Source organism: Epinephelus fuscoguttatus, linkage group LG10 (genome assembly GCF_011397635.1).
Source record: "Epinephelus fuscoguttatus linkage group LG10, E.fuscoguttatus.final_Chr_v1".
NCBI classification, from domain to species: domain Eukaryota; kingdom Metazoa; phylum Chordata; class Actinopteri; order Perciformes; family Serranidae; genus Epinephelus; species Epinephelus fuscoguttatus.
In genome coordinates, this window is record NC_064761.1 from 28,476,162 (window position 1) to 28,497,876 (window position 21,715).

Consider the following 21,715-nt stretch of genomic DNA (forward strand, 5'->3'; position numbering starts at 1 on the left):
ACCTAAGGAAGTAAACCTTGAAACAAGTTTTTTTTTAACCTATGTAGGAAGTTTATTTTGAAAAGAAACAGTATGTATTTAACAAATGGAAACTGTACATTTCCTGTAAAACGGAAGTTTATTTTGAAGTGTAACTTGACACAGTGTCCCTGAGCATCAAAAACTAATGCTAGGGGGTTATCTAGGGCCACTGACCAAGTGTTGGTATTTGATGAGTTGAGAGAGAATGTGTTGCAACAACTAAAGAGGGCTGCAGACTGGTTTTACATTTTGTCTCTGGCCTCATGTGGTCCTAATTATTTTCTATGCCTCATGTCATTTTCCCAGGTCATTTTTAAACAGTGCCAGGTTTCATTTCTGTAACCCAAGCATGTCCCCAGTGTTTATCTTATTAGGATTACCTGTAGCCCCGGATTAGTTTGGTAGATTTATGCTCTGACTAAAAGGGATTGGAAGATGCTGATAGCCATACAGTGATTGATGAATGTTGTGCGTCAGTAAGCTTTTGTTGGTGAATAATTAGAACACAAAGCCATAGCTAATTACTTGAGATGTGCCCTAGCCCATAAGCTATAATTGACTTACACTGAGGGACAGAGGAACCCTCCGGCTCCGACCTCAAATTCCTTTTGTCAACATTTCAGCCCAGTATTGCACAACACAACTTGAGTATTTCTCAACATGTAACATAACGCCTCAGCGAGTACAGGAGCCTGAAGTGACTGAAGGAGTATCAGCATGCATGGACACATGTGTATGTGATAAAGTGCAACAACTAAAGCAAGTCCACTCCAGTTATTTCTCTTTACAGCAGAACACAGACAGCTGTAGGAGTTTGTTTGGCCACAGGTGTCACAGACCACGGCTTTGGACTCTCGTACTCTTCAGGGTTAAGCGCTGAATAACCAACAGCCTCCACTGACCTCCTCTTCTGGACCCGATGGAGAAGGATCCGGTAGGTCCCAGTCAAAGGGCTCCTACAGTCTTTGCAGGGATTGTTTTGGAAATGGACTGCCACAACACCCAGATCTGACAGCAAGCTCTTCACCTCCTGCTCCTCCACACACAGAGCCTGGTCCTCCTGGGCAAAGTGGGCCGGTGACAGGGGCAGCATGGCATATGGACCAGGATACTCAATCCCCTTCAGCCACATACTGTTTGTAATCTGCGTTAGAGTCGAGCGATCGATAGGCACAGGCCGCAGCATACCCTTAATGACCAGCTGGCACGCATCGGGCACATATGCAGGAATACTGTAGGCCCCCTGAAGGATGCAGCGCTTCAGCCTCCCCATGTTCTCCCCGTAGAAGGGCATGGTGGCCGTCACCATGAAGTACAAGAGAATACCTAAAGCCCAGGTGTCTGAGTAGCGTCCAACGTAACCTTTGTCCTTAAACAGTTCGGGAGCAGCGTATGGTGGGGAGCCACAGAAGTTTGTGAGGAGCTCATTGGGGCCGGTCTCTGTGCTGAAGCCGAAATCTCCCACCTTGATGCAGTAGCTGGTAGTATAGAAGATGTTCTCTGCCTTCAGGTCTCTGTGGACAATGTTGTTGTCATGCTGAAATATCACAAGAAATGGAAGCATTTTTAGGGGATGCAAGGGTTAACAATAAAAATTAAACAACAATAATAACTTCTATGTTTCTGTGTGTTCATTCACCTTTTTCAAAACATTGTAGAAATATTATTATATCAATTATTATAATATCAGTGGTGAAGTAACTAAGTACATTTACTCAAGTTGTGTGCTTAAGTACAATTTTGAGCTACTTGAATTTCCAATTTCTCCTGTTTTATACTTTTACTTCACTACATTTCTGAGGACAGTATGCTTTTATCACCACAATATGTACCTTTAGGGCTGCAACTAGTGATTATCTTAATTCTTGAATAATTTGTCGATTATTTTCTTGATTAATCAATATGAAAAATGTTGATCCTTGTTTCCGGAAGCCCAAGATGACGTCCTTTAATGTCTTGCTTACTCCTCAACCCAAATATATTTATTTCATTGTCACAGAGGAGTAAAGAAAAAGTTACTTAAGCCTATTAATCGATTATCAAACAAGGTGGTGATTAATTTAATGGCTGACAACTAATCAACTAATCATTGCAGCTCTATTTATCTTACAGTATAGGGACTAGTTACTTTTCCAGTTCAGATTTTATACAAAAACATATTGTAAGTTTCTAAAATACAGCATGTTGCTAAAGATAATTACACCAGCGGTTTTCAGCCCCACTAGTTTGTGATTCCTGATAAAAAATGAGAGTATAGTTTGGGCCTATTGTCACATTTCAGATGTCTATAAGTTGTTAGAAGTTCCACCAAAGAGAGATTTCTCCTCTAAACGTCTCAGATCGTTTCACTATAATAACTACAAGGCCCAAAGAGGAAAAATTATCCGGATTTTTACACTGAACGTACAAATAAGAGAAAAGTCAAGAACAAAATAAGTGTATGTTTTTTTCCGTTCCCAAAATAATCATCTCATGGTCAGTTGGATTATTTTGTGACTCTTGGGAGCGATCTGACCCCAAGGTGGGTGGTTTCAGAATAGATTTTGAATCCTGTTATTGGTGTTCAAGTCACTCATTGGATTAGCACGTGGATACTTGTCAGACATGTTCTCGACATATGCTCCCCCTAGACACTGGCCTTTCTGTAGTTCCCTGGGTGAGGACAAAGTATTATGATGAGGCGGCAATTAGTCTCTTTGGTCCTCGTCTCTGAAATAGTGTTAGAGGAGCTGAGGGCATCACAATCTACCTTCAAAAGGAGCCTTGAAACTCACCTTTTTAGCTTAGCATTCTCTTAATACAGTTTTTTGTCATTTGAAAAATGTATCTTAATTTTGAATTTGCCCCTTTCTGGTACCAGTATTGTCCTTCTTTTGCATGACAGGCAATACATAAATAAAGTGAACTCGTTTAGTAAGCTACAGGTTGGGAACCACTGGACTAAACTAAAATATAAATTAGTTAACAGAGTTCCATCTCATCCAGCTACAATAATTAAACGTTGCCAACACACTGATGCATCAATATCAGCAATCTTATAATGTCACATATAACACCAATGTTTTACTCACAGGGGCCATTTCTCTGCAACATAATTACATACACTTTTGATAATTCAAGTAAAATTTGCTGAAAATACTCATGTACTTTTATGTAAGACTGCACTTTCATATTGTTATTCTGGTACTTTGATTTAAGTAAAAAATCTGTGTTCTTCTTCCAACATGGATTAGTATTGTTATCATTAACACAAGACAACAACTGAATCTCAGTTTGTTATGTTTTCCGATGTTGCTTGCAGCAGTGATCTTATAATCAGATGGGCGACAGAGTCCTTAATTATAGGACGTTCTGGTGGCCTCTGGGTTTAATGTTATCAGTGACTGAGAAAACTTTGCTGCATGTCATCTCCCCTCATTTCCTGTCACCTCTCTAGTGGCCTCTATGAAGATATAAACAACTATCCCCCCAGAATGCTCTAAATATACTTCAAATTGATGTAGTTTAAGTATTTACAGATTGAGAACTTGATTTCGAACTCATCTCTTCACCATGCTGAATAACTACATCATATGAATTATGAATGCCTCAGACATGGATATGAGACACAGGCTGACCTCAGTGTTGTTGAGTGGATGATAACTGATACCAACGCTGGAGCTCACCATGTGTTTTACAGCAGAGATGATTTGTGCAAACACCAGCTTGGTTTCCAGGTCGTTCAGTTTCCCCCTGGTGGTGATTCGGGAGAACAGGTCCCCACTGCTGCCGTACTCCATCACCAGATACAGCTTCCTGCTGGTCTCCATCACCTCGTACAGACGCACTATGTTGGGATGGCACAGCTTCTCCATGCAGCTGATCTCTGAGGACATCAGCGGCTGGCTCCTCTTATCCAGACGCATCTTGTCCATGATTTTGACAGCGACTCTCTCTGAGACAGAAGACGAGGGCAGGATTAGATGTCGATGATGGGTTTAGAGAGGGTCTTACAAGGCAACGGGTCAAAATGAGGACAAACATACTTAAGAGATTTAAACACATGAGACTGTTAGAAGCACATTAGGGGAGAAGGCTGAAGGAATGTATTCCTGGCATCTAATTTAATTGGGAGATTGTTGCAGCATTATTTTAAAGTATGACAAAAATGTGGAAGAGAACCAAGAACCCCCCGACTGTTCAACCTGCACACACATACACATGTGTCATTTTCATAAAGGCATTTCAACAGAAAACAAATGCACTGCAGGGGTCGAGGAAAATCTAGGGTGATCAGAAAGGCTTATTCAGCAGGGGATCGGTCTGCTGACATGGGAATTATTCACAAACCCCTGATATTATTTGCACAGTGTCAAAATTAAACAACGTCAACATCCACATAACAGAAAAGGCTAAAGGTTTCCTGCAGGAAGGGAGGGAATGTGCTTCCTTCCTTCACTAACTTCAGATTCACACATTAATTATTAAGCAACCCCTGTTTAATGCACAAGCCCAAAATAAAATAGGTACTGTTCTTAAACCTTTTTTATCACAGTCCTGATCCAGGGCTCCTCTGAAAGGAACTCTCTAGAGTTTACTTTTAAAAAGATGACAATCATCTTGTGATACTGAGCCAAATTTACAGAGGTAAAAACAGCTTAAAATTCCTTTTTTTGTTTTATTTCTACAATTTTCTTTGATATATTTTTTATACAAGGGGACCCCGAATAGTCGACTATTCGATCTAAGCAGCTTAAATCAACCGGCAATCTCAAAGTCCAATCATCATAGTGTCGGGAAAATTAGTCCATTATTCCATCTAGGTTATATCAAGGTGCTGAATGTCTACATTTTACAAGGAATTGCTTGGTTTCTTCCAATAAATCAGGATACATGATCAGAGCACTCACATTAGAATGTATCACCAGCAGAGTGCTAAAAGTTTTTTTGAACTTATGAACATACGCTTCTTGTGTAGAAACAGCTATTTAAAAAGCAAATAACATGTTCTGTCCATCTGTCTGTCTATTAGTCTCCTCGTTTCATAGGAATGAAGTTTTGCTGTAGGCCAGTGCGGAGGTTAGCCCCCTCTGGTTCCATCATCAAAAAGTTAATGGTATTTTTCCATTGGATTTTGGATAATTGCAGAGAATAAGCTCTGACACAAACAAATGTTTATCATACTTTAGGGCACAAATATTTACATCAATGAGCACCTTACCATGAAAAACGCAGATATAGCCAGGAAGGCAAAACAGCTCAAGAAACAGGGCAAAATTCAGACCACCTGGACTGTCAACTGTAAGGTTTTTATTAAACCAAATGGCGCACCAGAGAATTCTAAAGGGGTGTGCATTAGGAGCATGGATCACTTTGAAAGATTTGATAGAGACTAGTAGTTTTTAATTTTTACTTTTGCTGTCGATTTGCTGTCTAAATAAATTGCCATTGTTGTATGTACTGCACTATTTGCACTTCTATGCTTTACTCATAAAAGAAGTTGAACGAGACATAGATCCCGATCAGAACCTTCTTGACAACATCTATGCAAATTGCTGCTACTACACAGAGGAACAGTTCAATACTACTATTAAATATGACCTTGGTATATCCATTATCCATTTTAACAGTAGAAGTCTTTATGCAAATTTTCAAAGTATAAAAGATTACCTAAGTCAGTTCAAAAAACCCTTCAATATCATTGCCATTTCAGAAACATGGATAAATGCAGAGAGGGGGTCCAATTTCTTTATTAAGGGATATGAGTTTCATTGCGCCAGTAGAGCAAATGGACCTGGTGGTGGTGTGGCTCTGTTTGTTGAAGAAGGTCTATCTTACAAGGTTCTTGATAACTTGTCAGTAACAATTGATGATATAATGGAAAGTATTACTATTGAAATAGAATTGGTGAGAATGAAAAATGTAATCATCAGCTGTGTCTACAGAAAACCAGGATCCAATATCGACACGTTTATCACAAATATGGAAAGATTGTTTACCTCAACAAAACAAAAAAATGCCTATATTTGTGGGGATTATAACATTGATTTGCTGAATCCAACCAAGCATAAATCAACAGATGAATTTATCGAAATAATGTATAGTATGAGTCTTTTCCCAACAATAACCAAACTATCCAGAATAACATCCCATTTTGCCTCCCTAATTGATTATATTTTTTCAAATAATTTGGAAAGTAAAGTGATAAGTGGAATTTTAATGAACGATATTAGTGATCACCTGCCTGTCTTTCTAATTTATGAATGTAATTATAAAAAAAAAGAGGGAGTTAAAGGAAATTAACTATAAGAGAATACGGACTGAAGAATCTATAGCTGCTTTAAAAAATGATCTAATGAATTGGAATTGGATCAGTGTATGCAATGAAACAGCGGCAGACAAGGCTTATGACTTATTTTTAGATACATTCAAAAATCTATATGATAAGCACTGCCCTCGTAAACAGTATAGCACTAAGAACCGCTATTCAGGAAACCCCTGGATGACCAAGGGGCTTCAAAATGCATGTAAAAAAAGAATAGCTTGTATAGGCTATTTATAAAAAATAAAACAAAAGAGGCAGAGTTTAAATATAAGAAATAGAAAAATAAAATAATAACTATTATGAGAGTGTGCAAGAAGGATTATTATACTAAACTACTAGATAAGAATAAAAATAATGTTAAAGGTATATGGAATATATTAAATAGGACTATTAGAAATAAACAAATAAATCAAACATATCCTGATCACTTTACAGATAAGGGAAGGCAAACTGTTACAATGAAGGATGTGGTTGATGGTTTTAATAGCTTCTTTGTTGACGTTGGGCCCAATCTTGCTATAGAAATAAAAGATATTGGAAAGAAACCAGCTGAAATGGAATGTTTATTTACTTTTTTTTTTTTATGTGACGAGAGAAATGCAGATTCAATGTCTTTGGAAACTGTCGACAGGATGGAAATTATTGATATTGTAAATAGAAGTACCAACAAAACTTCCACTGATTGGAATGACATTGATATGTCACTGATAAAGAAAATAATTGAGGGAATAGCTGATCCACTAACTCATATGTGTAACTTGTCGTTCAAAACAGGCACCTTCCCAGATAAAATGAAACTGGCTAAAGTTATTCCATTATACAAAGCCGGCAATAAACATCTATTCACAAATTATAGACCTGTTTCCTTACTATCCCAGTTCTCAAAGATACTGGAGAAACTATTTGTGAAAACACTGGATGATTTTATTGAGAAACATAACTTACTAAATGACAGTCAGTACGGTTTTAGATAATCTAGATCAACTTCCATGGCTCTAATGGAGCTAGTGGAAGAGATAACAGGATGCATTGATAAAAGAAAATATGCAGTGGGTGTTTTCATTGACCTAAAGAAGGCTTTTGATACAACTGACCATGGAATATTGCTCAAAAAATGGAGCGCTATGGTGTCAGAGGGGTAGCACTCACCTGGTTACAAAGTTATATCAGTTATAGGAAGCAGTTTGTTCAACTGGGTAACCATAAATCAATGTGCTTAAACATTACCTGCGGTGTCCCTCAGGGGTCAATCTTGGGACCCAAACTATTTATTCTATACATTAATGATATTTGGAAAGTGTCTAATATTTTAAAACTGGTGGTTTTTGCAGATGACACAAATATTTTATGTTCGGGGGAAGATTTGCAGCAGCTATTATTGGTGGTCAAAAGTGAATTGCAAAACATAAAGTGTTGGTTTGATGTAAACAAATTATCGTTAAACCTGAACAAAACTAAGTTTATGATATTTGGAAATCGTCAAATTAAGCAAGAAGTACATTTGGAAATTGAAAATGTTGAAATCGAAACAGTTTACGAAATTAAGTTTCTTGGTGTTTTAATTGATCATAAGCTCTGCTGGAAACCTCACATCAAATATTTGTGCTCCAAAGTATCTAGAAGCATTGGAATACTGGGTAAAATTAAACACGTTTTAGATCTGAAATCACTTCAAATTCTGTACTATGCACTTATTGATCCATATCTGTCCTACTGTGTTGAGGTATGGGGAAATGCATACAAAAGCTCTTTACAAAAGATCTGCACTTCACAAAAAAGAGTCATAAGGATGGTTCATCATGCTGGGTACCTTGATCATACTAATCCTTTGTTTTTAAAATTGGGTATTTTAAAATTCAGGGACCTAGTTAAATTCAAAACTGTTCAAATTTTGTTTAAAGCCTGTAATAAATTGTTACCAAGCAACATACAAATGATGTTCATGGTCAGAGAGGGAAAATACAATTTAAGAGGGAATCACAATTTTAGACATCCTACCATCCATTCGACTCTTCGAAAAGTATGTGCATCTCTGTCTGTGGTGTAAAACTGTGGAATACACTAGATGAGGACACAAAAATGTGCATTAACTTAAAACAATTTAAACACAACTACAAACAATCACTCTTGGTCAACTATAAAGAACTGGACTGTTAATTTTGTACCTTATACTTTTTTAGAAAGGATTTTATTTAGCCTCGTATGTTTATAAGCAGGGCTCTATTTCATATTAAAGATTAAATGTTTTAAATTTTTAAGATTCTACAGATTTATCAATTATGTATGTGCTTATATGACAATGTAAGGGGGGGGCTGAACATGATAAGCTCTGCTTCCTTCAGCCCCTTCTCGAACTTGCGCGTTATCACAGTGTGCCATTTTTTAAAATCATATTTACTGCCTGTTTTTATGCTCGTGCTAGTTTGAGACAAATAAAAATCAAATCAAATCAAATACTTTAACGTTTCGTTCAGCACAGTTGCTTGAGTCAACATCCCGACCACAATGAGGCTGTAAAGCTGTGTTAATGACGTTCTGTTGTCTGATTTAGCTGCTTGTTAATGTCGCCTTTTCATTATGACACAAATGCTTTAAAATTTACGAGTAGGGTATTTACTGACATTTTTTTTGTGAAAGTCTCTTAGGCTTGTGTTAACCACAGCCCTTTTTTTCCAGGCATCTAATCAAAACAAAAAAACTCAATGACTTCAAGGCGAGGGAACCAGAGTGCTGCAAACTAATTTCTGGGTTTTAGGACTCATTCCTGCACCACTGTATTTCAGTGCTACACAACTAGGCAACCCTTACACACAACCAGGGTGTCTACAGATATAACCAGGTTAAATTTAAGACTTTTTAATACCTTTTTAATACCAACTTATATGAAATTTAAGACCAAACCTGCAATGGAAATAAACATCATATATAAAAATGTGTGTGTAAGCGTTTACTTGAGCATGTGTGTGTCACGCAAACACACTGATGTCAGTTCAAAATGAACAGTAAAGAAAAATGACATCAGTTGGGTGAGTTTAAGTTTAGTGTGTTTAACGTAAAATGAAAACAAAATCTCATCGCTGTCATAAATGCTATTTATTATTGCAATTCTTCGGTCTGTCCAGTGATTGTGAACACAGTCATTGAGTCTGTCAGGCTGGAGAAATTTTTAAGGTAATGTGACTGAAAACATGAGACCCATTGAATCTGAATTTAAGACAATTTAAGACTTTTTAAGGACTCGTAGACACCCTGACGACAAACAGCTGTGGATGGATAATAAAATAAATTCTAATGCCAAGTCAAGACCAAATGTTCAATTGGGAAAAAATGGAAATCAGTATGACAAATGAGAATATGGATTCGTGAGCAGAAAAAAAAAACATGATTTGACGATGAGTGACCGATAGGCGAGACTCGACCAATCAAATTTGACTATGTATAACACAACTAATTCTTACTGTTGTGTTTTGCGTGTATTTCTGTGACAAAATAAGCAAAAGTCTTTGGAAGCTATTGTTTTCAAGGTGGAGTGAAGATTCAACCGGATGCCACAGGAAAACTGCTTGCTCAGGGTTACGACACAAACAACAAACATCTGGGATAAAACCGCACAACTAAGTCATGATTTCTGACCTTTCGTCAAGGCGTGGATGCCCAACCTGACCGTGGAGAAATTCCCCTGCCCGACCTCTCCACGCAGCTCGTAGAAGCCAACTCTTCGCCCGAGCATCAGGTCATTGACCATCCTCTCGTTGTGGGCCATGTCGTAGACGACCCTCTCAAACGGTGTCTGCCTCATTCTCTCCTCTTCGGTCAGCTGTGGGATGGCAGATACGGCGGGGGAGGCTGGGGTCTTCTTGGGTGACTTTTCAACAGTTGGAGCTTCATCTTTGGATTTTTTGCCCCCTTTCTGCTTCGGCCACAGGCGGGCTTTGATGGCTGCCGTTAGGGAGGAGAGCCAAGTTAGTTATGTTCTGGACCGAAGAAGTCTTGCAGGGTTCAGTGTGTGGCTTTTCTATGTAGAGAACATTGGTAATGAGATTGACCTCCATGAGAACTCACTTTAGCCTGTATGTTGTAAAACGTCTGGCCTCTTTCGCAACAGTCCTAACCCGGTTTTATCCCTGGTTTGAGCTTAATTTAGAAGGTGTCGGTGTCTGTTACGAGATGGAGGCCGAATATAACTAGATTGTAAGTTAATTCGCAAATATGTACTAATGTATTATCCTTGTTTCAGACATAGTGTACGAATGACCTGACGTTAAATCTATTCTCCAGATGCAAAGGGAGGTCTCCTTTAACATTTTATTTGACAAAAACTTTCCACACCTTTGGGGTGTCGATGTTTGGACAAGTATCTTACCAGCTTTAGAGGTCCAGACAGATGCTGATATCATCAATTTCAACATGTTTGCTTTTCCTTATAATGATAGACAAAAGCAGGATGTGTCCAGCTTTCCTGTTTTCTTCTGTTCTGGGAACACAATCTTATTCTTTGCAAGAAGTTCCTAAGTCTCAGCACATTTCTTTTTCTTTTCTGGCCAAGGTATTAATGTTTTCCAATCAGGACAGTACTCTGAATTTCTTTTTATGTACAGTTTATATCCTGTTCTTTTGTTTGCACGGGAAACTGTTGATTAAGGTTACAGCATTACACAATGAGCAACGAGCAGCAGGGTCAGATGTAGCATTGTTCATCCGTCAAGGCTTACGGTCCATGTGGGCGTCTTGTGGAGCGAATACAACCTCTTCAAGTGACAGCACGCGAGAGGAAATGGTTGCTGAGTTTAATGAAGTAGACGAAGGTTAATAACAAGGATAACTGACGTTAAACTTCTGTGAATCTACAGAGCAGTAACACTGCACCTCCTCCTGGTCACTGTGTGCTAAATTTAGCCGCAGGTAGGCTTAAAGCGACTGGGATTAACGGCTTCTTTTAGAAACCGTATTAGTGGGTCTAGTCAGTTTGAAATGGATAAAATTCGACCACATAATCATTTCAAACCTTTTTTTTTTTTTTGCTTTTCTTTTGTTACTGCTGCACCTTGTTGCATTGTATTCACTGTATTGTGTTCTGAACATGTTACGTGTTGCTGTATCCATTTTAACACAAAGTAGCCTACTTAGAATTTACATTTACATTTATCCTGTACATGCTACTTGCTACTGCTGTACGATGTGTTTGTGGAAATAAATCACCTACAAGTTGTGATTTTAAAGAGAGATGTTGCCTGTTCTTGCTACTTAAGGTAAGGATAAGGTAAGGATTAGAAGTTATGAAACACAGGAAATGGCTGTAAATAGTCATGTTTCTTTACTTAAATGACAAATTGAATAAACTGTCTTTGACGTACGTTAGCAACCCTAAAAAGGGCCCTTAATAGATTGGGGCCCACCCAACTTCCTTCAAATTTCACTGCAAGGTTTTCTGAAAAGTTGGCAACTCTGTTAAGTTGCATATACTGACATGTAAATAAAACTGCCTTGTCAAATTAAAGCAATTCAGGACTAAACTTGGATGTAGCCACACAGCCATTTTGCAGTTTAAATGGGTTAAAAATAATATGGCGTCTTTTTTAAAGGGTTTATGAGTAGTAAATATGCTTTGTCTTCAGTGCTTGTTAATAAATATTTTACTGGTGTCTTACAGATTGGTTAGAAGCCATTAAGAGGAAGTAGTTTGGGGTTGCCAGGTTGTGAAGAATAACTTTGGCTGGTGTTTTTCAGTAACAATGCAGTATATTACTGGTAAACCACAAATTAATGATAGTATAGTGTTATGAATTCATTAATACAGAGTTCACAACAGACCTTTTTCACAGCAGATATTACGGCTTGTCAAATTAGGAACAACACAGGTGTAATTGGTGACATTATTAATAACTGCATTTTATTTATTTTAGCTCATTCCAGGGTGCTGGTATTGTGTGTGCCAGCTAACTGTCATGCCTTACTGGGACACTTAATGGGACTGAGCGAACCAGGACATGTCAAAATGTCTGCCATGAAAAAGGTCTACCATCTATGCAATTGCTGAGTTAAAGAAATAAATGGACAAAGCATTTGTGATGTTGTCAGGCAAACACAAGCAAAGGGTTTATTAATGACTTGGTAACCTCAAACTTATTCTTCTTAAAGGCCAATAGCTGATCTATAAAGCATGAGTCAGTAATTTATTAGCCATTAGTAAAAGCCATGAATTCCAGATTGCAAACCCTTTAGGAAAAATGCCTTATCAGAAAGTGGTACCCACATTTGAAACAATACTTTCTGCAAACTCTTCCACACATTCACAGCGACAGACATATAAGAAAAGTATATAAAGCAGATGAGTTTACCTGGGAGCTGTGGGTCCTTCATGTCTGTCCCTCAGGCTCACCTGGCTGTGACTGAAGATGTGAATGGAGCCTCGGAGGACTAAATCGCTCCTCACAATCCTATTAGTGTGGTGTATTAGTGGACTGCTCATTGTGTTATCTGCCATGGACTAAAACAATGGAAATGCTGCATACACACTTTTGGAGAATAAACTTGCACTAACTCAAAACACAATCATATGACAAATATTGCCAGCAAATTAAATTATTGAAACATTACACATATAAGCTGTATAAAGGGAATTCAGGGAGTTCTGAATATTTAGTATGTTAGAAAAATATCTGTTGGAGGCAGTGGCGTAAGGTAATCAAAATGGGCCCCAGTGCATGCTGTTGTGATGGGCCCTAGTGCACGCTAGTTACTAGTTACAAGGCGCACACACACTACTGGCAATTGCTTATACAAAATCCAAAGGAATCTTATTTGGGGAGCTTTGCTACTTTTTCTTCCTGTTTGTTTCTCTTGTCTTTTCTCACTGCTGCCTTTATGTTTAAAAGGCATGACTGCTCGCTGGACATGCAGATGCTCAGCTTGTCAAGTCACGACAGATTTTGCGCCTAAACTGTTTACTCTATTGTGTCGTCTTGTCACATGATCAAATAGAGACTTGGCATTAGACAACATCAACATACATGCTACCCAAAAGTCATCACTGCATACCTGCATCTGACAAAAATATCAAAGAGAATAAGAAATTAATTGTTGAACTGAATTGGTTTTTTAAATGTATATATAGTTTATTTAGTTGTTGTAAAATAAGCATTTAATTTTGTTATAGATTGCTACTGACTATTTTACCCAAAAAAAGAAAAGAAAAGAAAAGAAAATTATGGTGGAGATGGGTTAGCATTTATAGCAAATGGCACCATTTTTAATTAAATATGAGGGTTTTTTTTTAAACACAGGTGTAGTTCCAAGGTGGCAATGTGAGATAGAAGATATAATTCCACTCAATAATCTTACAGGTTTTACAAATAGTTCAGATCTTTGCTGTTTAGCTAATTAAACTTAACAGTTGTTGAATACAGATGTGCTCAGGTTGGTGAACATCGCAATCGCAATAACTTTGGCATTTCAGACCAGAAACATGACTTTACATGACATCTGTAAGACATTTTAGGTGAAGTCTGGTAACAGTCTGAGACATCAGATAAGGTTTAACATCTTGGGCTCATTAAATGTTACCAATCAAACATGTTGCTGCATTGTTATGACAGATATCCTTTACATGAAACAATCATTTGACTGGTCTGAGATAACTAGGATGGACAGAGCCAAAAATGTCCCCAACCTTTCAAGATAAGCCACTTGGCATGTTGATATTGCATTTTATTAACTGTTTGACTTTTACACAAAACATCTTAAGGATACACTTTACTTTTTATGAGAAAGGGTTTTAAGTGAGTATTGTGTTTTTAGGCCACCAGGTACCATGACTTAAGCTTTAGTGTGCCACCCTGTGATGTTACAGACATTGAGTATTTTTGTCACTCAAAAAATATTAAAGATAATGCTGTGAGTCCATGTCAGCCACAGTAATCTTGCCTTATTGTTACACGCAAACATGCATTATAGACAACATGGCACTAAGGAAGCAAGCAGCAAATGGACAGGGACAGCATGGCAGAAAGTAGGACAACCATATAAGAAAACAAAGAAGCATGACTGTCACATTTCACCTTACCAGCTGACTCATTTTACCTGTCATTACAGTGAAGCAGAGGTACTTGGTAAGTTTGAACGTCTAAAGTTTCTACATTTTCTTACTTGGCATCATATTTAAATTAGACTACAGACATAGGATATATCAGAGATACATAGCAAGTAACACTTTTAGGTGGAAATCTTAGCAATCTACCAAAAGGTGTCTTAAATTACCTGACTTCACCCTAAATAAATTGCCACCAGTTTGCCCTGTCAACTTTATAAGGTGGTGGTGTTGTGTTAATATAGCTTGTTTCTGCTGCCACCAAGTGGACAAAAAGGTGAAATAAACTGAGTAAAGTTGGTCTTTATACAATGTCATTTTCTCACCGGTTAAAGTAAATGAATAACATTCTTCATCCACTGTCTTGTTTGCAAAATAAATTAAAATATCACTTCCACACCAACATCCATGGATGTTACGATATTCCCTCACTATAGAAGCCTCAACACAAGTAGCTTTGATTGACATTTACTTTTATCCAATAGCCAGAGCTGGCCTCACATTCTGTCCAATCACAGACGCAGATTAGTTGGCGGGAGAGGAAGAGGCGGGACATCAGGGTGACTGACTGACGAATCAGCGCAGGCTCCTCACCAAGAGGCCGGAAGCACATGCTGGCGCGCTGCTGTTAATGTTGTTGTCATCAGTGGCATGTTTCTAGAAAACCTCTGAGATTTGTGTGGGGTTTTTTTTTGAGGAACAACGAGCGTGTGAAAAAGCGGAGAATGGCAGCAACGGTGGCTACACCTGTCACCCCCACGGAGCACGACCCGGACCGGTGTGGGAGCGAGGAGGAGAGCCGCGGGGCCGAGGCGGAGGAGGAGAGCAGCCAGCAGCAGACAGGCCCCGCGGCCGCCGTGAGCCATAACCGACTGTCCAAACTCCCGCTGGCCCGGATCAAAGCGCTCATGAAGACCGACCCAGACGTGTCGCTGGCCAGCCAGGAGTCCGTGTTCATCATCGCTAAAGCCACGGTAAGAACACGGAGGACGCCCTAAAATAACACAGCATGCTCACTCCCTTTAAGTAGCCTGTATTCCCATTTAAAATCAAGCTAGTCAGTAACATCATCAACCTTAATTCGTCTCTGTCATGTATGATCAATGTGTTCAGTGTGGTAAGTTTAATATAAACTCCAGCAGCTAGGTTAGCGCCTAAACTTCTCAGTCTTACTGTATAACCTGTCCTCTCACCCTGCACCTTCATCAGGATAATATAATGTCTATACAATGGACATGAAATGTACCATATTTGAGCTTGCAAGAAACTAAATTAATCAAATGCTCTACGCAAAAATAAAGCAAATAAAAGGGAAACAGAAGGTCAGTGCCACAGAAATTATTAAATATAAAAAATAAAAATATATATTTTAAGGAACATCCTCTGCTTGTTGCAAGCATTGTGTGGGGGTTTATAATTTCTAAATTTAAAAAAAATTCAAACTAAATAAAGTGAGAACCTGAGTAGAATGAATATAACAAGGTGAACCAGGTGACAAAGTGTTTCCTATAATTGACAAAGAATAAATGAAAGTCAGCAATAATGTGTGCAAAATCAGGTCTGATTATCTTTGGGTTCATTTGGACTCATACCTATATTGATAGTTATATCAATGGGAAAACATCAGTTATTCATCTTCAAATGACAAAACATTTTTTTTCTTTCTCTCAGGAGTTGTTTGTTGAGATGATAGCCAAAGATTCCCTGGTGTACGCCCAGCAAGGGAAGAGGAAAACGCTGCAAAGAAAAGACTTGGGTAAGAGCTTTGAAGAAACTATGAATGTAGTTTGCATACATGCAGAGTCAAAAGGAGTTTAAGATGCTGTTCAGCAGATGGACTCTGAGGTTGGTTTAGATCAGTGGTCCCAACTGGTCCAGCAACGGGGTCCAGATTTCTCCGTAGACAAGAGTTCAAGTCCACACAGTTTAATATGTTCAGCGTCATACTTGCATTTGGCCTGTTTGCTGTCTCTGTCAAGTAGCTGTCTGATAGTCACTCACTCTACAGCAGGAAACAGTACTTTAAAATAAAAGCTCTGTGCTGAAACTTCATTGTGTGTTTTTTTTTTTTTTTTTTTCACAAACTTGACATATTTGCAAATCCATTCAGAATGGAGCATGACTCACCAGTTGGGAGCCACTGGTGTACATGGTGTGAACATATAAATTGTTTCTCGAGAAAGTTGATATTGCTCTGACTTTTTTAGAGGACATTGTTAACATGTTCGCTAGGGCTGCAACGATTAGTCGACTAAATCAATGACTAATCGACTATTAAAATAATTGGTGACTATTTTAGTAGTCGACTAATTGAGCCATTTTTCATAGAAAAGTATGATAATAGTACCCCAAAATACTCTTATTGCAGCTTCTTACGTTCAGATATTGGCAGCTTTACACACTCTCCCATGACGGTGAACTAAAACCCTTTGGCGTGAGTACGAAACGAGACATTAGATGACATAATTTTGGGGTTTGGGAGAGACAGACCGATATTTTAACACATTTTTCGATAAAATGATTAGTTGACTAATTGAAGAAATAATCGACAGATTTAGTCAACAATGAAAATAATGGTTAGTTGGAGCCCTAATGTTCACTTGGATGTTGACAAACCCACATTTATTAGCACAGCTGTATAGAAACCTGAAAGGTCTGGTAACCAGTTTTGACTTTTATATCTCTCTTTTCTTTTGCCTCGACAGACAATGCAATAGAGGCCATAGATGAATTTGCATTTCTTGAAGGTAAGCTGTGCCAAGACTTTGAAACTTCAAGGTGTTTTTATGTATAATATTCTCTTTTTATTGGTTTGTAAAAGCAATATGAACATGAAGAAAAAAATCAACCAGCTGAGCATGAACACCTTTTGTATGTTTCGATCTAACGTTCTCATTACATTCTGCTAACAAGGATGTTGGATCTAACATACAGTCTGCTCAGACAGTTCTGTGCACGTATAATAAAGACATTTTTTTGTACCACAGTTTGTGCTAATTCTTCTTTCTCCTCTCTGTAGGCACACTAGATTAACAGTTGCTTCAAAAGACAAGACAATTGAATATCTGCAACCATCCAAGAAAATTTCTGTTCCGGGGACACGATTTGTTGTGACACCTTTCTCGTACTTTTTCTAAATCAGACTCTCAAATTGGATATTTATAAACACTTTTCTACAATGTGCCATCAAGACGTTTCATATTTTGAAGACATCCGTGGTAATGTGTACATTTTTTGTAAATATTTATGAGATACTACTGTACAATGGAATAAATGTAAGTTTTAAACGACCCGTTTCATCGGAATGAAAGTCAGTCTTCATCAGTTTGTCTGATAAATATTGTCATTCTGTGTGTGATCAGTGTTAAAATACCAGTTCTTTAAGGGCTTTTGACATGCGGGTGAAAGTGGACAAATAAAACAAATGTACTATTGCATTAAAGAGAAAGAAAACATTACTTTATCAGCTTTACTTTATCAAATCCACACAGGACTATCATGGTAATTCAAGCTGGAAATCTTGGTGCTGTTTGTTCGTGTTTTTTTTTTTTTTTTTTAATTGCATCAACTTGGGAAGGATGCTTTTGATTCGTCGTGCTGAGGGTGACCCTGCTAACTTTTTTTATTTGTCACGAACCATGTTGCTTGCTGGTTTAATCTATCTGTACTTCTGTAGCACTCTCCTCCAGGGCTCTGTTGTCTCTGACATCATTTTTGTTGAGTTAAATGCCTCGGCTCACACACACCCTCAGAATAAATAATCGGGAGTTTTAGGGAAGTGGCAGCCAAATAAACTTTTGATCAGATTATCAGAAGACAAGAAAACCACGTAGAGAGACTCAGTCTTGGTCTGGAAAGACGCCATCTTACAGGTCATTGGACTTATGAGCTGCTTCTACCTAATGTCACATGCTCCCATTAATCATCTTTGAGGGTTGACGCAGTATCAATTGCTTGACAGTAAATGTGCCAGACTGAATTTAATCTGAAGAATTAGCAGCAATAAGAACAAGAAAAAATGAAAAAAAAAAAAAGCAGTTGATGTGTTTCTAGGTGAGATGTAAGCAACACTCACTCTCAGCTGGGAAACCACATTGTTCTCGATTGCTACACTGAACAGCTTCCTCCTCACTTCGTGCACAGCTCAGGTGGATCAGTTTTAACATCCTGCAGCGAATTGTGTCAACACCTCTGTCCAAGGTGCTGATCCTGGACCTCCAGGGATGCTGGAGCTGTCCAGGGTACTGCCCTTGTTGACATGTTTAAGGGAGGGCGTTGTGCTGTTGAAGATGACGGGTTGTAATCTTAACTGTCTGGACTAATGGGTTAAACTGGAAACTAGAATGGTAAAAAAAAAAAATCTGTTTGTTTATTCGATCATTTCACGACCACTGTTTTTTTTGTCTTGTTGTCAGTGCTGATATGTTGCTGCTGTTACCTACTTGTATGGATATTAATTAGCTGTTTTATATGCCAATTGGAACCAGAAATCACAGACACAACGCTCTGGTAAAACTAGAAAATGTGCCTCAAAAGATTTTAAACTACATGTTTAACCTTCAGTATTGCATCTTAAAATTAACCCACTATGTGTGCCCTGTTTATTTTGCTTATAGTGCAACAAGGCCCTTTGGATTTTTTTTGCATCATTGAAAGGCTGGGCCCTGAGGGAGTTTACGGCCCTGGTTGCAGACCCTTTGGTCTTCCCAGGCCAGATGAAATATGTAATCCCTCCAGTGTGTTCTGGGTCTGCCCCGGGGCCTCCTACCAGTGGGACATGCCCAGAACACCTCTAAAGGGAGGTGCCCAGGAGGCATCCTGATCAGATGCCCGAACCACCTCAACTGACCCTTTTCAACGTGAAGGAGCAGCAGCTCTACACTGAGCTCCCTCCAGATGTCTGAGCTCCTTACTTTATCTCTAAGGCTGAGCCCAGCCACCCCACGGAGGAAACTGTATTGAATTGTGAGCAGGTCATTATACAGCTGGAAATATATATAGGTTCGTGCTGTGGACAAACAAATACCAAATGACTGCAACATATCCTAGGCGTTTACTGCTCTCTCTTTTTGGTTATCAGCCAACTTATTTGCCAATACTGTTACATCTGTGATAAACTACTATCAGCCTGGCCAACATCAGTCGGGATCTAATTTGGAATGCAGAGGACGTTTGGCTACAGATTGATATAGATGTTTTTAAAGATTCATTTTTATGGAACAGTGGTAGTGCAAAAGGGGGAAAAGAGAGGGGATGACATGCAGCAAAGGGCTGAAGGTCAGAATTGAACCTGCAGCCACTGCGGCAAGGACGGAGCCTTTGTACATGGGGCACCGGCTCTACCAGGTGAGCTACTCAGTACCCTGAACAAAGATGTTTTTGTGTTTGACACCATGGTATGTCCTCCTGAGACCCTTGCTGCACTGTATATTTCATTCTGCTTAACTTAGACCTGTTGTCCTTGTTCATAGACACTTTAATGAGCCGTAGTAAGACCACGATACGCTAACCCATGTAAAAACAAGATGGCAGCCATCTCTGCCATGTCAGTCTGCAGCTGACCCTGACACAAAAGTAGACAAGGTCCAAAACCTGATCACATTTTATGGTTGAAACTTTTTTTATGGTTGAAACGTTTGATACGGCAACAGATGTACTAATTTTACCAACAGTAAAAAGCTTTTACAATCATCATGTTTGAGGACGTCATCATCTTGTTTGAGGATGTTGGGACTACAGACAAAAGGACATTCCTTGCTTGGAGTATGGAAAAAGGAAAATTCATCCAGACTTTTAGATACGGTGCATTAATTGTAATTTAGTTTATGCACAACAGCGTTCATAAACTGTTGACATAAACTGTTTTATCCTTTATTACACACTGTGACCATTAAAAATAAACCCAACATCTTTTTTTCTCCAGAACAACTTCCTGTTCAAAGACAATGTTTAGTTTTTTATACTTATCAGGGCTTACTGATCCCAAACAGCTTGGAGACACTAAAAATGCCGACCAGAACAGAAGCTGAGGTCTCAGGAGGATATTAAATCATTATTTTCCCAGTGTTACCAACAGTATGTCTCTTGGAAAAGTGGCGAAACAATAAATATTATATCATCAGCATTTGTTTAATTCTCAGTTTTGCTGCTGCAGCAGTTCATTAAAGTGCAATACAAGCCAGTGGTGAAAGTTAAATGTCTTACTCAACACGGTGACTGTTGTATGACACTGAGAAAATCACACGGAGCTCCGAGTTTGCATTAGGAATATATCTGAATCTCTCCAGACCTGCGATGTGTGTTGTTCTTCCTGGCAGCATTTGTTAAACACATCCAAAGTGTTCAGTTTCACACTCTAGGCACAGTCAAGACCCCTTGAGTTTTTGCAGCGGGGATTTTCAAAATAAATGCCTGAGTGTGTTTAAGCTGATTTTCTGGGTTTAGTGTTTCGGGGAGTAATGAAACAGAGCTGTGAGAAGCACAGATGTTTGGTTCCAGAAGAGCACCAGTCAACTCCCTGCAGAGGAATGCCTGACTGGCACAGGGGAACACGGAGTGCTCTTTTCTAATAAAATATAATCACATGTCGAAGGATTGGACATCATTTTATTTCCACAGTCAATAAAGACATTCCATTAAGGAAATCTCATGTGAAAAGAAAATGTAGAGCCTCCCCCCGTCCAAGAGCAGGACATGAAGAGTGGATCTGGGACTGGCTGGCCTCAGAGTCCTTCTTTATATTGATGGGAAAATGGCATGCTGAGAGAATAAACTTTTATCCACTGGCTTTGTTTCTTTACTTATTTCAGATATATAGTAAAGCTCAGTAGAATACATTTATAATCAGATCACAGGCACAGATTGGAGTAAAATTGGCTTAGTATGTTTCTGCAAACCGTCGCATTTGTGTGTTTCATACATAGTGGATTTGTTGAAACTGTATGCTTCTTTTATTTTCGTTTCAACGCTTACATTTATGTTGTGACAATGCTGTGAACAACATACGGTCAGGTTTAGGCACAGAAACCATTTGGATAGCGTTGGGAAAACATCATGTTTTGGTTCAAAATACCCGATTTGGTTGCAACAAACATGGCTGATGTCCCAAAGTTTCCTTAAAATACCCGCTTTCGTTGTTTGTTGGTGTTGAACAGTGGTCTGCTGCTCTCTGCTGCTAGTCTCACCCAGGTTTCACACCATTCACATCCCCTCCATCTTCTGATGAGAAACATATACATGTAGGCTAATCTGAACTACATCACTTTAGAATTGTTGATGTGACACATAAAAATGTAAAAAATCCA

At 38.6% G+C, this 21,715-nt stretch overlaps 2 protein-coding genes across 3 annotated transcripts; one reads left to right on the forward strand and one right to left on the reverse strand.

The window, feature by feature from the left end:
• Positions 1-665: 665 nt before the first annotated feature.
• LOC125895499 (serine/threonine-protein kinase NIM1) lies at positions 666-14,854 on the reverse strand. Of its 2 annotated transcripts, XM_049587386.1 has the most exons (5): positions 14,738-14,854; positions 12,664-12,812; positions 9,959-10,264; positions 3,687-3,955; positions 666-1,558 (listed from the first exon to the last, which is right to left on the reverse strand). In XM_049587386.1, exons 2-5 carry the CDS (start codon positions 12,683-12,685, stop codon positions 806-808), a joined length of 1,350 nt encoding a protein of 449 aa, XP_049443343.1. In that variant the 5' UTR covers positions 12,686-12,812; positions 14,738-14,854; the 3' UTR covers positions 666-805. The 2 variants fall into 2 exon arrangements, with proteins under 2 accessions (XP_049443343.1, XP_049443342.1); XM_049587385.1 differs by lacking the exon at positions 14,738-14,854 and having other exon boundaries at positions 12,664-12,907.
• A 157-nt stretch (positions 14,855-15,011) lies between these two features.
• pole4 (polymerase (DNA-directed), epsilon 4, accessory subunit) lies at positions 15,012-17,831 on the forward strand. Its single transcript, XM_049587400.1, has 4 exons — positions 15,012-15,385; positions 16,083-16,167; positions 17,117-17,158; positions 17,431-17,831. Exons 1-4 carry the CDS (start codon positions 15,137-15,139, stop codon positions 17,442-17,444), a joined length of 390 nt encoding a protein of 129 aa, XP_049443357.1. The 5' UTR covers positions 15,012-15,136; the 3' UTR covers positions 17,445-17,831.
• Positions 17,832-21,715: the final 3,884 nt, after the last annotated feature.